This window comes from Plectrocnemia conspersa, unplaced genomic scaffold (genome assembly GCF_051122295.1).
Source record: "Plectrocnemia conspersa isolate PC_06_02 unplaced genomic scaffold, ASM5112229v1 ptg000014l, whole genome shotgun sequence".
Classification (NCBI taxonomy): Eukaryota; Metazoa; Arthropoda; class Insecta; order Trichoptera; family Polycentropodidae; genus Plectrocnemia; species Plectrocnemia conspersa.
This window is the reverse complement of record NW_028277178.1, coordinates 11,913,319-11,930,726: the sequence shown is the minus strand read 5'-3', so window position 1 is coordinate 11,930,726 and position 17,408 is coordinate 11,913,319. Positions and strand designations below refer to the sequence as shown.

Below are 17,408 nucleotides of genomic sequence, written 5' to 3'. Positions count from 1 at the left end.
CAGCCCTACAGGATGCGGCGCCGATGGGGCGCGGTGCTGCGGGGGGCGCAGCCCTACAGGATGCGGCTCCGGTGGAGGCGCGGTGCTGCGGGGGGCGCAGCCCTACAGGATGCGGTGCCGATGGGGCACAGTACTGCGGGGGGCGCAGCCCTACAGGATGCGGCTCCGGTGGAGGCGCGGTGCTGCGGGGGGCGCAGCCCTACAGGATGCGGCGCCGATGGGGGCGCGGTGCTACGGGGGGCGCAGCCCTACAGGATGCGGCGCCGAAGGGGGCGCGGCGTGTCAACTTTGAGGTTATGATAGGCCGCGACCACGTGCGTGGTTCTCCGGGCGCCGGTGGGTGCGCGGTGGGGCTGCGGGGGGCATCTAACGGCGCTGTGATGTCGCTCCAGCGGGCGTTGGGCTTCGACCGGCGCCTATGGGGGCGCGCGGCGGGGCTCCTGTGGTCATCGGGCAATCGCGGCGTCTCTCCGGCGTGTCCAGGACTCTAGCGGGTGCTCGGGGGCTCGCGACGGCGCTCCGGCGGAATTAGGCCCAAAACTCTACCTCGTAATGTCTGGGGGCTCTGGCTGTGAAGGTCTCGACGGTCGGCAGGATTTCGCCCGGTCAGATGGGGGCTCCGGCGGCGCTGCGAGGCGATGGGAGCGGATTCGGACAGCGTCCCCACGCCCGTCCGCCGAAAGCAGCGCTTTCGGCACGTCCTCTCAGCTTCGGGTCCCGTTCGGAATAGGCCGAGCTTTTGCGTCCCCAAGCGCGTTAAGGGATGGTTTTGGTCTTAACGCCGTGGTCGGTGAGCAGCGATCGGCGCTAGGGGTGCAACGCCTTTCCGGCCCGATTCCTTGTTATGTGTAGCACTAGGTCGCTACACCATTAAGCAAATAAGAATGTAAAATTTTAAATTATGCTTAAAATTTAGTAGTTATGGCAAATAAAATTTCATAAAAAAAACCTACAATTGAATCCCATTTATTAAGGTGACCAGGCGTCATGCTCAACAATTATGCCCTATTTGTTATACTCAAACAAAAATGTCCGATTTTAACTTCTGCAGTATCCCTAAATGAAGAAAAATTTCCGAAATGATTGTTTACCTTACATTTATAAAACATTTTTCTTTTGCGCAAAAGCTTAATAAGCACTTATTGCAGTTTTATTAATCACATAATTTAGCGCCGCCGATTGTTTATAAACAATTCGATATGATAACAATAAATAAACGTCATTCAAAAGATACCGCCATTTTAAAACGTCAAATCATTAATGCGCATGCGCATTGCGCCGCCCCTTCATTGAGTGCCGGCAATTGCCAGTTGTCTCTTTGTCGTCGCGTGTAGTGCTTCGTCCGATAACAGTTGCGATGCACAGCGCTGATAAAACTCTAGAAGAAGCTATCGACCTATGGTTGAGCAGGGATAAGGTAATTCTATATATTTCTTAGATGATAAATGTAAAGCATTATTTAAATTCCTTCGGCAATCCATCAATTAAAACGTTCTAGAAATGTATCGATTTTCTTATCTGTATCTTTTTTAATGACAGTTTAATGAGTGTAATGTTTATTTTGTTGTAAAGGTTAAAGGTTCTTATGTATGCATATATTACAGAACGAAACCACCATATCAGAAGTGAACGAGTTAGTACTACGCAAGCAATGGAAAGAGTTGTCATCCGTTTTGTGCCATGGGAGACTCGCCTTCGGCACTGCCGGATTACGAGGTCCTATGAAAGCCGGATTTGTTTGCATGAACGATCTGGTGGTTCTTCAGACTGCTCAAGTATGTCGAATATATTAAATGTGACGAAACGTTGATATTATAATGTATTTTGTGTGCTTGTAGGGCCTTTGCAAATATCTTAAAAAGACGGCAACTCCTGAGCAGTTGAAGGTTGGATTGATAATTGGATATGACGGACGTTACAATAGTGAGAGGTATTTGAATAACATCTTTATTTTTTAATACATTTCTAAAATGCCATTAATTGGTAAATCAGTAAACTAGTAATGGACTCCTTGATGTTGAGGTATTAAAATTCTTTGCTACAATTAAGTCTTTCGACGTTTCTAAAATATTTTCCATTTTTCATGCTGTAATGCTATGTATAAAAATAAATTTATATTAAATTATACAGAAGTAAAAAAAAGTGTACAATTTATAATACTAATATTTTGGCTATATCGCGAACAACTTTATATAAGACTAAATTGAGAGTAGTAGAAGCTTGAGTAAAATAGGATCTTGCATAATGCGTTCATCAATATTGAAAAGATTTGTTTTTATTAATTGTAAATTATTTATAATACAATTTCAATTATTGACTTCTGCAGCTAGGACTGGTATTTACATTGACTTCTACCAATGCGTTATTACTAAAATGATTAAGTAAATATTATATAAATAAACATGTTGATTAACCTTGATTAAAACGTGACATTGTACAAACATTTTATTAACAAACTTACATCAACGATCTTTGAACACATGTTTTTGAAAATTCATTATATCTATAACGCAAAGTACTTCTTAATCTTTTCAAATTTTCTTATTTGAATTTTTTCTTCTCCAATGCTCACCATAATTATATTAATTTATAGATTCGCCGAACTCACAGCACGCATCTTCACAGACTCTTCAATTAATGTTTGCTTATTCGGCAATGTCTGCCCAACGCCGTGGGTGGCGTTTGCTGTTAAATATTATAAAGCTGCCGCCGGAGTAATGGTAACCGCTTCTCACAATCCCAAAGAAGACAACGGCTATAAAGTGTATTGGAGCACCGGATCCCAAATAATCTATCCACACGACAAGAACATTGAAGCCGAAATCCTAGAAAATTTGGAGTAAATACTCTTTGACCTACTAGTATCTAAATTGAATAATTTACTCAATTAAGCAATATTTTAGAGTGGATGATATATTGTGGGATACAACGAATATTAGATCTCATTCGTTGGTAACCGATTTATTAGATGACGTTTCTAATGAATATTTGAAAAGATTGGCAAGAAGTATCAACGATGAAGATTTAAGTGGAATTAAAAAAGCTGAACGTCAATTTGTATACAGTGCGATGCACGGAGTTGGATATCCTTATATTGAGATGGCGTTCAAGAATGCTTCACTCGAGGTTAATAACGATTAATAATCCCATATTTTTTTAAGAATACATAAATAACAAATTTCAGGAAGTTATACCAGTCTTGGAACAATGCTCTCCTGATCCTGATTTTCCGACAGTGGAATTCCCAAATCCAGAAGAACCGTCCAGTTTGAAGCTATCTTTAAAATTAGCAGAAAAACATAACTGTTCAGTCGTTTTAGCAAACGATCCTGATGCTGATAGATTAGCCATAGCTGAATTTGAAGAAAAGTATGATATAAATATATTTTTATAATCGTTTCAATATCATATAACATTTATTCACCTTCAATTAGATCGAAATCATGGCATATATTCACCGGGAACGAAGCCGGTTCTTTATTGGGCTGGTGGATACTCCAATGCTACTTGAAGAGGAATCCTGAAGTTGATCCAAGCTCTATTGTGCTATTAGCGAGTGCCGTCAGTAGCAAAATGTTGCGAGCCATATCATCAAAACACGGAGCTACCTTCATGGAAACGTTGACTGGATTTAAATGGATGGGTAAATCATATAGCATTAAGTATATACATATGTAGCTGTCTATTTTTTATTCATATCTATTTTGTATGTTTCTCAGGAGGAAAAACTGTAGAGCTGTGCAATGAGAATAAAAATCCGATATTTGCTTTTGAAGAAGCCATCGGTTTTATGTGCGGTAGTGAAGTTCCCGATAAAGACGGAATCAGTGCAGCCGTGCACTTTGCATCTCTATGCAGTTATTTGAAGCTACAAGAAAAGACGTTATTGGATCAACTAGATTGGTTATATACAGAATACGGATACCATATCACTGAAAATTCGTATTTCATATGCCACGATCGAAGCGTATTTGAAAAGATATTTCAAAATCTGAGGAATTACAATGGATCGAATGATGTATGTATTCATTATCCTAATTAGCTATACACTTGGTGCTTAACAGCTCATAAACTATTTTTATATCCAGTTACTTACACTTGATTGTATAAACTAAAAGAGGTAGTGTGCTCAGGTACTAGTAGATAGACAGGTGGACTGTGAACTAGGGACGTCATTTGGGGAGTGGGGCAGGTAGAGGCATTTGCCCGCCCTTGAATTTGGCTGTAAAAATACATGTAATTTAATTAAATACTATGAATCTTACTGAAATAGAAATATTAAAAAAAGCTGAAATTACGTCCCTGATTCTAAATCAGAAATTCTCGGATTATCTCTCAGAGAAAATCAAAAAAAATCAGTCGAATCTATCCCGTAAATATTTTTTTAAATATGACATTTCAGTAAAATCATATCGGAATACATTTTCACCCATAGATATATATTTTTTCCAGTAAAAATATAATTTATCTGGTAGGTGCTAGTGAAATTATATGATTTTAACTTTTCCATAAGTAGTAATTATATGCTGCTCTAAAACGTATGAAACTCAAAGAAAATATAAAAAAGAACAGTTAATCCCAAAATTATTTAAAAAAAATGTCATTTCAGTGAAATCGTGAAATATAATAGCTATCCTTACTAATATTACTACGAACTTCTGATATAAGAGTGCCGGTCAAAGTATATTCAAACCAAATTTTGGTCAATAGGAGGGCGCAAAAACAATTATCACTTCTTAGAAGTCAAAAGCAATAAAATCGTGCTATCGCCGTTGCAGTGGGAACGCTCGGTACCGAGGGCTCCCACTGCAACAGCGATGGCACAATTTTATTGCTTTTGACGTGAATTTTTGGCTTCTGAAAAGGAATAATTGTTTTTTGAATGGTCAAAATTCGGTTTAGATATGCTAGATTCGATTCTCACCTATTATTGTTATAAAAAGTCCTAATATAGACTACTGAGAGATAACTGAGTGTTTCCATTGTGATGGCATGATGTGGACTAAACAGGGACCCTTTTGAATTTGGCCAGAAAAATGCATGTCATTTAATGAAATATTATGAATCTTACTGAAATTAAAATATTAAATAAAACGACACTGACTGGTCAACCTTTGTCCTCCCCTGGAAAAAGCTTAAATGACATTCCTGCTGTATCTAAACACACTCTTAGTTTTTTATTAAGCGAATCACAAATGTACATACTTTTTTTAAATATTTTGTTGAAGTGATAAAAAACAACCAATTATATCTTAAAAACGTGACCTTTTTTTGAGAATTTAATATAAGTACATAGTTATTTATTTTATATGAAATTAAATTTTACAGTATCCAAAGAGTCTTCGTCACTGGTCCATTTGTAACGTTCGCGATTTGGGTATCAAAGGTGATCCCAACGCCGAATCCGGAACTGGTTTAAACCAGCCGCTACCTTCGGGTCAAATGTTAACTTTCTCCTTCACCAACGGACTCGAAGCTACAATAAGAACTAGTGGAACAGAGCCTAAAATAAAATATTACACGGAACTATGCGCTACACCTGGACAAGGGTATTTTCTTTTTTTAAATAATTACAGATAAGTTTCATTATAGTATGAGTAATAATAATATCATTTCAGAGATCGAGACGAATTGAAGAAATTGCTCCAAAATATGGTACAGGCTCTGATCGAAGACTTCCTACAGCCTAAGCTAAACGGTTTAATAGAACGTAAAAAGTAAATGTCTAGTCAAAGCTAGTCAATATTCCATTTTTGTATTTATTTACACTGTGTACCTTATTTTTCTTACGAGTAATATATTTATGGTTTTATTTTAAATTTTACATTCTATAAGAAAAATGTGAGTGGCGGCAACTTTATCATTTTAAAATGATAAAGTAGCCGCCGAGTTCATGTCATGGGTGAACTCATAATATATGTAGTGCTATATGTTATTTATTTATTCTTTTTTATCTTATATATACGTTTATAAGATAACAAGGTTCATAAATTTAAAAGTACCATTTCAAAATTATAGTTTTATTTCATTCCATCTACATCATAATTGACTTGATTTTATTATGATATTTGATTTGATTTATTCACACAAACAATAAAACTACAACATTATTGATATATTCGTCTATGACATAATAAACTACACATCGACCATACAATATAAAAATATAACTTAAAGCCGCTTAAATAAATAAATAATTATTTTCGTTATCATATTCGTACCATTCGACTTAAAAAGACGACAGTCGTAAAGTTTCTTTGGCAAGATGAGATATCACACAAGTTGAAATGTATACGTGATGCGAGCCTATAGATTATTACATTAATCTACTACGTATTACAGAAAATTATTATTGTTTAATTTTAATAGGCCGTTAAAAATATCACTCTTTATACTAAAAGGCAGCAAAAAGATTATTTAAATACGACGAAAGGCAAAGAGTTGTCGATCTCGTAATATTCGTAAACATCTTATCGCGCTTGTGAGGCGACTGATAACAATGAGAGTACGCAAAAGATATAGACACATAAAAGAACAACATTTAGCACCAGAATCGTTTGACGAGATGGTTAACGATAATGTTAACTTATTTCAATTTCATTACAATACATAAACGCTAGATGAATCGATAAGTTTCAAAATTCATTATGAAATTTTTTTATATTTTTAGACAAATTGTAAAAAAAATCATAACGCAGAGAGCGTTTTCCAAACTATTCACAAAGTATACCAATATAAAATTTTACATTTTAGTTTCAAACTATAAGATACTTCAAAAAGTCAGTTTTAACAATCGTCTAATCGCTAAACAACTCATTGAATGTTATTACATTAATGAACCGGTTAAAAAACATAAAAGTCACACAATTTATACATTTACCAGTATTATATAATAGAAAGATTATTTCAATATGTATTTTCTATTAAAGGAATGGTGCTAGATTATATAGTTTGGAAAACGATTTTGTCACTAAGCCCAGTTTATTCATAGCATGAATGGCTATTTATTAATATTATTACTAATCTAATAAACATTATTTCGAATCAAAAGATGTATATCTATCGCTATATTTTTAAAATATGTTTTACCGTATTTTGAACTCAATCAAATAATCAGATCACAAATAACAACGCGAAAATCTTACAGTAATAACAATTTTATTGTACAATCCGAATAAATCTATATATCTTTGATAATAAATTAAATGGCTAGATTGATAAGCTAGCAAATCTAAGGACCTATCTACATTCTGATATGAAGTTTAAATTTGCTGCTATTATTTATATTTTATAACTAAGTATAATAAATAGTTAAATACATTTTGAGGTACATAAATTTCATTGAATACTGTTAGAAAACATTAAAAAATAAATAAATTATTGCAATAATTTGTACAATTGAAGTTAAAAATCTCAATGCAACAATAGTTAAAAAATAACTAGTCAGTAATAACAACATGATAAAATTTGTATACATAAAATATAATATAAATAACAGATTAGTGATAACAATAACTTTAAACATAGTTACTGTTAGAGTTTTTTGGCATCTCGTAGACTTTTTCCTGTTGCCACATATTCATATGCTTCTCCACTATTTCAACGCAGGAATTAGCTTTGGGGAACATCTGAGTTAACAACCTAAAATTAAAAAATAATAAATCAATGTATCAAGATCCAGGTCGAAATGTTTGTTATTCAAAAATTACCTAAACACCGGCAGTGTTATTTTCTCCAAAAAGTTAATTTGCAATTCTGGTATGACAGCTTTGTCTCGATCCATCATTTCCTGAGGGGAAGCGCCTCGTTGCTTTTCCATGTCTCCCTGATGGAAGAACTCTGTGTACACAGCTTTCTAAATTTATAACATAAAAAATATCCTTAAAGGTGTATTTTAACTTAAAACTTGAGATAAATTACGCACTGCAACTTTTTTGACACAAGGCCAATCTTTAATCTGGTCGCAAAGATCGGCACATGTCATTAGCATCGTCAGAAGATGGATATGATGTTTAGGATTATTTTTATCATAACCTTCAGCTAGCATCTCTTTATATGTTGTCATTTGTCTGAAAAAAAAAAGTATTTTATATAAAGAATTCTATTGTGAAAAGAAATAAACCCAAACTCTATGAGGAAATGTGGTATTTTATTCAATATTGCCTTAGAAGAAAAAAGTATAAACTACGAGTCTTCAAATATTAGTTAAGAGACAGTCTAAGGAAAAAACATTTGAAATACAGTGCTGGAAAAGCATTATTGGTGTGTTGTAAAGAGAAATATGGGAGCTGAATTTTTAAGAACAGATATCAACCACGTGTTAAAGAAAGATCTTCAGTTCTTTGAAGGTATAAATCAAACGAAAATCCTCTAAGTAACATTAAAATTCAAAATATCGCTCTATTGTCCTGTAAATTGGTAGCAGCGTTACATAAAAGCAATACACAAAGGCTCAACAGTAGCAGTAGTTAGTAAAAAGCTGACTGCACTTGCAAGATGCTTTATAGTGGAGCAGTTCTTTGTCATTGTTTTTTTAGTACTAAAAGGGTGAAACCCATTGAAATTCAACCAAAAATAAAAAAATACTATTGCAATGCATGTCTGTAACTTAAAAATTGCAAGACTCTTCTCAACTAGGATAGTCATACAGAGTAAAGCATCAGAGTTCATTGAAAGAAAATCATCTAGTAGCGGATCGACACACCATATTGTCGAAGAATTGTTACTTGTTCATTACCACCAGCAACAAACAATATGCAATAAAGATTATATTGACTCTTTTAGGATGATCAATTTTAAGCTCTACACTGTTACCGTTACAACAGTAGATATTCGACCTACAGTCAAATCAAAGTGACAGACTTTTATAGCAACATGATATTGCTCAGCCATATACTTCCTGTTTAACAGTAACTATCTAAAATCTGTATTTCAATTGTCTTGAAAGTCCACTGTTCTCGTCTCCAGTAAATTTAAAATCTTTGGATCGATCAAAGAGGCGATGGGTGAAAATAGGTTAATTTTTTTCTAATATCCAAATACAAGCACTGAATGTATTGAATGCCATAGAAAAATGATGTACTTTTGTACCTTTTTCATTCAATAAATTATGTTTATATTGGACTGACAACTGCATATTGTAGAAAGAAAGCGACATGGCATACTTAAAATGGTTCGTTAGATCCGTCGCCAAGATGCACTCCCGCAATAGCTGCAAGCAATCGTCGTACTCTGGGGCTGGTAGTTCTTGTAATATGTTGCAACCTTCCGTGTTGAGTATACACATTGCCTGCGACAGATGATGGCACTCCATCACGCTACCTTCACTGCTGTACAATGACGCCAAGAGTGATCCTGAACAACATAAATAAATAAAATTAACTTACAATTATAACGTATTTAATCCAATTATTTGTATGGAACGCTACCTTCTCTAATTTCGAAACTGTTATTGGTACCCCGGTGATCAAGGTCGTGACACAGGCATGACACTAAAAACGCTAAACATTCCAAATCGCTACACAAAACAAAAACGTTCTAATTAGTCACGGCGACCACGGGACGGGCATATTGTGATATGTAAATTTATACTAACGTCAAGTACTGATTTTCGAGGAGACCGAAAGTGCAAATTGCCGCGTAAGCGAACTGTGTAACAGTAAACGCGTGCATCCAATTATGATACGGCACGTCTCGGTACCCCCTTTGAACGTAAAACGCGAAACGAGCTAGTGTCTCATTCTTCATCTGAAACCTAAAACCGAATTTGCAATTATTTGTGGTCTTAAGAAAACTTAAATATGTAAAAAATGAATAGCTTTAACTAATTTATTTTCTATTAACTTCTTTCATTGAGATTTTTTACAGCTAGTTATAGAAGATAACATAAATTGTATATAGCATTTTCTTGCCGACAAACTCGGCAGTTTAGCATGCTTACCAAAAATCAATGTTTAATTAACCTAACCTAATTGACATTATAGTTATAATACTAAAAATATAGCATACTCAAAGATTGGGAAGCAATGGTGAATGCAGTTTAGTTTTGCATCACTATGTTTTGAAATGTTCGATCAAAAATGCAAAGACTCGATGAAAATGCGGTCTACATGCCCTTATCTCTTACTCACTCTTGTCACTTAACATGCGAGCGAGCGAGAGGGAAAGTATCTCACCACACGCACCTGATACCCGCTTATATACCAACATTCATAGCCATCCAGACTCTACTTTAATTTTTAAAGTTTGCTCTTCTGTTTGTCTGGCTCACTAAAAACACGCGAATGTAACACTATTGATATGAAAAGTGTCATTTTTTGTTCTTTGGAATGGTATCTAAATAATTATCTAAGTACCTAAAATGAATGTGTGTATGAAATCAATTTCTTGATTCAAGAGACGATGTCAGTTGTAGTAATATACTATTCGAATAAACTACCAATTATCCAGTTAAGCCCTTAAATTTCTTGAGCCCAAGTGAAATACAGTACAAACTAACTCTAAAGGTTGGTAGCCCTATTGTGCTACTAAGGAAACTGTGCATTGGAACACGGTTGGTTGTGAAGGCATTGAAAACATATGTATGTGATTGAGGCAATGGTTTTGACTGGCACATTTAAATTATTCCCATTGATTTCTAGTGATTATATTTTCGCTTCAAGTAGCTTGAATTCCCAATTCACTTTGCCTTCGTCATGACAACAAATAAGTCAAAAGTGGTTGCTCAATGTGTTAAGAATTGATATGAGAAATTAATGCTTCTCTCAAGTATAATTTTGTTATAATGTCTCAAGTATATTTACGTGCTGGTTTATGAACTATATATAAAATCTACTATTTATACATACTAAAAAAATGTTGTAAGATACAATATAACTGAGACTAAAATGCGAGGAAAACCAGGTAAGAATTATTCAATTTTTTTGTTCATAATTTTCTTATATTTATGGTCAAATTTTATTTTAATTTTAATAAAAGTTCATCATTTACTCTAACCAGATATTTTTATTGTAATCATGTTTCTGGCGGCATGGACTAGGATTTTTATTATTAGCATAATTTAAAATTTAAGATATCAAATTGGTACATTCAATTTATTTTGATTTCTAATATCAGCTACTAATTTTAACTTAAATTTTTGAAGAAATATTATGTAATCAGTAAAACTCCAAAAAAAATAGATTACAAAGTCATTCAGCCTTTTCAAGTTTCAACAGTAATCCATTGCTTATTTTAAGTCACGACGGCCTTACCGATCGGTTAAACTTAATTTGAAAGAAAAGTTCATGGACAAATTTAACATATCGATTCATTTAGCTACTCTTTGTTTTGAATAGTTCAAAGGCAAAGTTAATCGCTGTTCAAGGTTGATTGGACCTAAAAGGTTACGTAAATTATTAATAAGACCAACATGCGATCAATTTTCTTTTGAATTGAATCTACAAGGTGACTCAAAAGTTACTTTAAATATTAATAACCCATTTAGTATTACAATTTCATTATGGACGACGATGTATTTCTATGTCAAGAATCCACTCACAAAACCAATTCTATCGGTGAATCGACGACATTATTGCAAGCTTGGAATCTCAAATGCTATGAGCTAAGGTATCTAAACTAAGGGGTTTTGCTATTGACATATTTTTTGGAAATGTGTGCATTTTGGTCAACACCGAAGGATCACTGTATTCATTAATATTAATATAAGCATAAATAATACCTTTTTGAGAATTTTAATGAGTCAAACATGTGCAAAATGTAGCATAGAGTATCGTCGAAAGGTAGAGATCGACAATTGTAGTGCAATTGCGAAAATTCAGTGTAGAGATGATCTTGTTGACAATTTAATACCTTATTTACTTCGTTATTATTAACCTGAAAGTAAAATAGTAGATAAAATATTTACTATAAACTTGATTTATTAATAATACATACCTTAAGATGATACATGAGCATTTCGTTAGATATTTTGGTACGAGCTTGGGCATCTGATATTTTTTTATAAACTATCGAATGCATGATTGATATGCCGCAATATATACTAAAAGCGCTCGCTATCTCTTCGTCACAAGCGTCAAAGTACTCTCTACCGACTTTATTGCAAAGCTGGGCCACACCGATGATCTCCTTCTCGTCACGAATTGGGAAACACAATATATTTCTAAAATAAATAGATAAATTACATCTTATTCTATACCCATATAATTAATTCGTACGCCTTATATACTTCGTTACAAAACCAGTTTTTTCATCAAGTCCCTTATAAAACAGTGGATGATCATAAGCCTGATTTATATTTAATAAGCGACCAGTTTCTGCTACGTTTCCTGCTATTCCTTGCCCTTTATTAATGCGCACCTCAGTCGGCTACAATTAATATTTACAGTTAATTTAGATATTTTATGTTGAGCTGTATCTTTAAAATCATTCTCACGTGATTGACTGAATTATTTGAGACTCCGTCGCCGCCGTCGAACACTTTTGCGACCAAATCTCCCTGTTCGTGATCTATCAAAAATAGCGAGCATCTCTCCGCCGAAGTTAGCTGTCTAGCTTCTGCCATTATTTCTTTCAGCAGCTCATCAAGGTCGCCCAGGTGGGAGAAAAATCTTCTCGCCACTAACAGCAAGTGCTGGCATTGTTGTTTTAGCCTTGTTTCTTCTTCCAGATAAATTGTGTTAACAACCAACGTCAAACAAAACCTTGAAAGTGGTACATTTGTTTAGAGAGGCTCTCAACGCAAACGTTTATTGAAATTAGTCGCTATCAAAGTGGATTACGTGAAAAAGTGATTCAATTCAATGGCGCACTCAACATCTAATCATGATAACAATTGATAGTAAGGACAATCCTAAACTTTCATACGTATACTCGTAATGATGATTGATGGTATATTTCATAACTGGGCAAATGTTTCCTTGAAAAATTGACAGGGCAGTAATTAATGCCTATATAGCACAATGTGACAATCAATTATTATGATTATACAGCATAGTTATATGATGTCTATTGTTGTTAATGTTTCGGTTTGTGTTCAACTTGTCTTTGCAATAAAACAATAATGAATTATGAAAAATTCGTGACTGATGCGTAAAACACCATTTTCATCAAATTATAATTTAGCTGTAAATGTGGTCACATTTTCCAAAAGTGTGACTAGTTATTCAATTAGTACAGGTGGTATATAAGTAGAATAATCATTTAAACAAAAAAAAGTATACTTATGTTTTGCTAACTAGTTGTAGACCTTTAATGTGTAACTTCTAAGCAAAGGTTGTTTTTACTAAGCCATCCAGGCCTTCGGTCTTTTCTGAGCTGCCATAACAGAACAACCGTTCTTTAAAATAATCGAGAAAGTGAGTCTCGTTTCTAAATATCATTTAAAGAGGGATTTCAAAACACAAAAATAAAAAGGTGAATGCGATGAAGCTCCTGATGAAGATTCCAAAATATGACTTTGAAAATTATTTTAATAGTATAAGCACTATTAGGAGAATAAGTTTTGAACTGAAATCCAGTGAGTGGTTCAATACCACTTTTTGGTATTTATGAGATTTACAATAAATTCCAAAAATTGTTACTTGAATAATTTCGTAATGATTTCATTGGCTCTCATCATCTCATCTTCTTCCATTTTCATGTCAACTAATACAACAATCAGCGCCAACTTTTCATTAGCGCTTCTTATCGGCGTCAAGTGTAAAAGCGCATCTTGGTCGTCGCCCTGTAAAAATGTAAAAATTCAATATGTAAAAAGTAAATAAGATACATTTCAATACTGAGCTTATCACATAAAACAGTAGTGTGCCAATGATAAACCGCTTTACTTTTCATAATATCTTATCACGGTGCATTATCTATTTTTTTATGAGGTATTCATTGAAAGCACAAACATACGCTAATAAAGGGTAATAATATCATATTGATTCAGTGGTTATACCGTACCTTATCTAACAACTCCCTTATTTGAGACTCCACGCTCATTATTTTCAATGTAAACATTTCGCCGGTGCCATTTATGGCTTTGCTCACCGTCGACGCGGTGGTCTGAAATTTTATTTCATTGTATCGTTAATTGTCATTGTTGTCGAAATTGTACGTCACGGCAAGTACTATGAAAAAAAATACTCCATTGTTACAACTCACCGATAATCTCAATGGACTTTCTAGAATTTTATCGCCGACTACTTTGACAATCGCTTCCTTGTTGGATTCTAACAGGCATATTAAAAACGCCGAAGATGCTGACGTTTGGTCTATGAGCTGAATATGGAAGGGAAAACAATTAAGTTTGATTGAAGTATTTCATATGAAAACAAAAATGTTATATTATATAAATACATAAATTTCTATGGAACATTAAGCTTTTCCGAACTATTCTCCCTAGTAAATATATTTAATTTATCTTTGTTATATAAATCATATTGTAAGTAATGAAACTGTTTCATTAGCGGCACTTGTTGGTGGCATTGTTAAAATGTGAAATGCTACTTTACCCTGTGGGATTCATAGCAAGTACCTTTTCACCTCGTCTGTGCATTTACTTTTTGGGATAATCTAATTACATATGATTTGCTATAATTATTCAGTAGTTCGTTATAAAATCTATTTTAGATGCTTTGCTTTAAACTGCCATTTTACGTAAAAAAATATCAAGAAACCTACGTTTTTTCAAGAAAATACAGATGCTTTATTTGCTATGCAGTATGTGTAACTATTATCTTCTTTAAAACATTGAATATGTGTGTACAAATTTGTTCGTTTCGTTATTTCAACTTTATACAAAAAAAGCACATTATACTATATATTTACTAGAAGTATAATGTATTTATATAGCTCTTTAACTAAAGATATCACTAATATCATATTAATTAAAATAGTTCAAAAAAATGTATATCCTTCTCTCCATCTCCATTGTGTATTTTTTCACTAAGATCCCATCACAATCTGTCAGCTTTTCTATGCACATTCATCAATCCCTAACTTGTCTAAAAAATTAAAAAAAAGTTTTGCTGTAAATATTTGGTCCTGAAATAATCTCATCCTGTTTAAAGTAAGTCAGTAGCTCCTAACCATTTTTAAACACTATTTTAATGGTACGCAATCTACAGTTTCATGTTTATTGCAATTACGAATACCAAAAAAAAAATTACAAGCACACTTACATAATAAAAATATTTGTGTCTTAATAATCGTTAAAAATTCGTGTTTTATAGAAAGCGTCGTGAAAACTTAAATTTTTTTCTTCATAAATTATTATTTTTTAAACATAGTAAAAGACAAATTTTAAGCAAACTATTTGTTTAAAAAAAATTGAGTGTCCCTTATTTGTGGAATAAGAATATTTTTATTTTATTCATTAATAAATATTTACTATGGCAATTATTTAAATTATATACAGTATAAGATGCTAAATTCGCCAGTGGGTGTAATGAAAACAACATTCCAACTTCATTACTTATAATATCCAGCTGGTTGTTGACATTTATGCAATGGTGGTCTTCACTGATTTTAAAGCCATAATCAAACACCAACTCAAAATTCAACCTGTTTATATTCTATGTATTTTTTAATTAGTTTTGACGAACTTTTCCATTACCCCCCCCCCCCACCCACCCACCCTACGACATTGAAGACTCATATGCCATGTATTTCCAAATATGAATTTAATTATTAGTAACTTATACATTACTTCTTTTTTACGAAAGGTTTGTATTTAAATTTACACTAGAAACATTTTGGGTAATTTTTGAGCAACTGTAGACACAAGTTTTGACACAAATGATTCATAGCAGGTTTTCACCAAAATTGTATGGTGTCATTTTTTTTAAATATTGCAGTTTCTTCAACTATTTTCAGGAGACAGTTAAAACAAAATATTTTCATTTTTATGTAACCACCAACAAGGATGTTATCACTTACAAAAATCCTTAATCAATAAAACATAAAACTTTTTGGTGACATGATAACTGCCGTGTTTTTAATCCGAATATAATAAAGTTTATAAATATCTCGGCTAAGTTAGTTGGCCAGCTTTATATGCCATCTAGTAACAAAGTGGCAGCTACTTAAAAACAGTAAAAATTCCGTTGATAAAACCTACAGAAAAAATGACAATTTTATTAATTAAAATTACTAAAAAAGTGTGACCAGTCCCGGATTAATTTATTTTATTATTAACTGTACTAAAAAACTAACCATTTAAGTGTATTAAAATAACGAAAATAAAAGGTTTTTCGTATCAATTTAAAACTGTTTGCGTTGGTGAATAAATGTACAGGTTTTCAGGAAAATTAACAAAATAAATTTACTCTATACTAAAAGAAATTTAATTTAATTGGCTTGGATAACATATTAGTTATTAAAAAGCAAACCATATTTTTTGTTCTTTAGAAAAAATTGAAGCTTAATTTTAAAATATTTTTTTTTTAAATTCAATTGATTATGTTTTGTTTGAAAGAAAGGAAGAAGACTCGTTCGTGATTAAATCGCATATTATTACAATGAGTCAATACAAACAATACGTGCGCTGGAGATAATTTTCATTAGAATAATTACTATAGAGATAATTACGTATTTGTTAATCTTGCGATGAAGCCCAGCAGATCGAGATTCAGTGAGTGACGCGCAGAAATCCTCCAGTGAAGGCTCCATGTTGTTCACTGTCCCAAACGCACCAAATTCGGCATGTGTCAAAATGCTTTAGCGCGAGCGTGCGACATGTCCTCAACGCGAATCGAACCGATTTGAACTGGAGCTACAGTCCAATATCGGCAATAGAACGACCGGCTGTGTTGCCATACGTTATTTATTTTCAAGTGATTTTTCAGTGGAATGTTTTTTTTTCATATGGAAGCGCACGGTGTCGTATATTTGGCCCTGGCCCTCTGAAAACTGAGCAGTGTAAAATGAACATCAAACTCGTTAACCCTTACAGCGGTAAACGATCGCTCCATAACATTATGTAGCGTGTACATAATTACAGTACATGTTCCAGTGAGTTGTGGCGCTTAGCATTATCTCCTCTCTAAAACACCGATTTCTTCCAGTTGTGGATACAAACAGAAAGCCACTCTTAATATGCAAGTACTTATAGGTAGGTGAAACGAACACGCACAATACGATATTTGTCTATGTGCGCTAACATATCAACAATAATAGTGGCAGTCAAAATTAAAAAAAAAAAAAAAAGTCGCGCTTTTAAAACTAATACTTGTTTTACATCAATACAACAAATTTAATACCATTCTATAATTATTTCAAAGGTAAGATATAATTTCAATTCATTAAGTTTTATGTTTGACTCCAATGTCTTAACTACATTGAGCATTCATGCAGTGACATACTAATACTTTGACAATTGCATCTTGAAAAAACAAATATATCTAAACATATTTGCAAAAATTTAC

At 33.6% G+C, this 17,408-nt stretch overlaps 2 protein-coding genes and 1 long non-coding RNA gene across 3 annotated transcripts; 1 reads left to right on the top strand and 2 right to left on the bottom strand.

The window, feature by feature from the left end:
* Positions 1–879: 879 nt before the first annotated feature.
* On the top strand, positions 880–6,012 carry Pgm2a (phosphoglucomutase 2). The gene is made up of 10 exons (XM_088203650.1): positions 880–1,417; positions 1,605–1,775; positions 1,839–1,930; positions 2,594–2,839; positions 2,904–3,126; positions 3,185–3,369; positions 3,435–3,643; positions 3,720–4,018; positions 5,329–5,549; positions 5,619–6,012. The coding sequence occupies exons 1-10, from the start codon at positions 1,358–1,360 to the stop codon at positions 5,719–5,721; spliced, it is 1,809 nt and encodes a 602-aa protein (XP_088059776.1). The 5' UTR covers positions 880–1,357; the 3' UTR covers positions 5,722–6,012.
* Positions 2,432–3,958, bottom strand: LOC148226223 (uncharacterized). The gene is made up of 2 exons (XR_015812223.1): positions 3,425–3,958; positions 2,432–3,353 (listed from the first exon to the last, which is right to left on the bottom strand). It is a non-coding gene; the product is annotated as an uncharacterized LOC148226223 (long non-coding RNA).
* Positions 6,005–16,752, bottom strand: LOC148226221 (cGMP-dependent 3',5'-cyclic phosphodiesterase-like). Its single transcript, XM_088203649.1, has 14 exons — positions 16,573–16,752; positions 14,146–14,262; positions 13,945–14,046; positions 13,581–13,723; positions 12,434–12,701; positions 12,227–12,366; positions 11,935–12,160; positions 11,720–11,874; positions 9,596–9,754; positions 9,429–9,517; positions 9,165–9,354; positions 7,925–8,069; positions 7,710–7,855; positions 6,005–7,641 (listed from the first exon to the last, which is right to left on the bottom strand). The coding sequence occupies exons 1-14, from the start codon at positions 16,651–16,653 to the stop codon at positions 7,518–7,520; spliced, it is 2,085 nt and encodes a 694-aa protein (XP_088059775.1). The 5' UTR covers positions 16,654–16,752; the 3' UTR covers positions 6,005–7,517.
* Between the last annotated feature and the right edge of the window lie 656 nt (positions 16,753–17,408).

Bases quoted from the DNA above. Each gene is read 5' to 3' on its own strand.
- Pgm2a (XM_088203650.1), top strand. From the start codon at position 1,358: ATGCACAGCGCTGATAAAACTCTAGAAGAAGCTATCGACCTATGGTTG. The intron at 1,418-1,604 runs GTAATTCTATAT...CATATATTACAG, and splicing joins TATGGTTGAGCAGGGATAAG to AACGAAACCACCATATCAGA. The intron at 3,370-3,434 runs GTATGATATAAA...ACCTTCAATTAG, and splicing joins ATAGCTGAATTTGAAGAAAA to ATCGAAATCATGGCATATAT.
- LOC148226221 (XM_088203649.1), bottom strand. From the start codon at position 16,653: ATGGAGCCTTCACTGGAGGATTTCTGCGCGTCACTCACTGAATCTCGA. The intron at 14,263-16,572 runs GTAATTATCTCT...TTCCATATTCAG, and splicing joins ATCGCAAGATTAACAAATAC to CTCATAGACCAAACGTCAGC. The intron at 9,355-9,428 runs GTAGCGTTCCAT...TATGTTGTTCAG, and splicing joins CAGTTTCGAAATTAGAGAAG to GATCACTCTTGGCGTCATTG.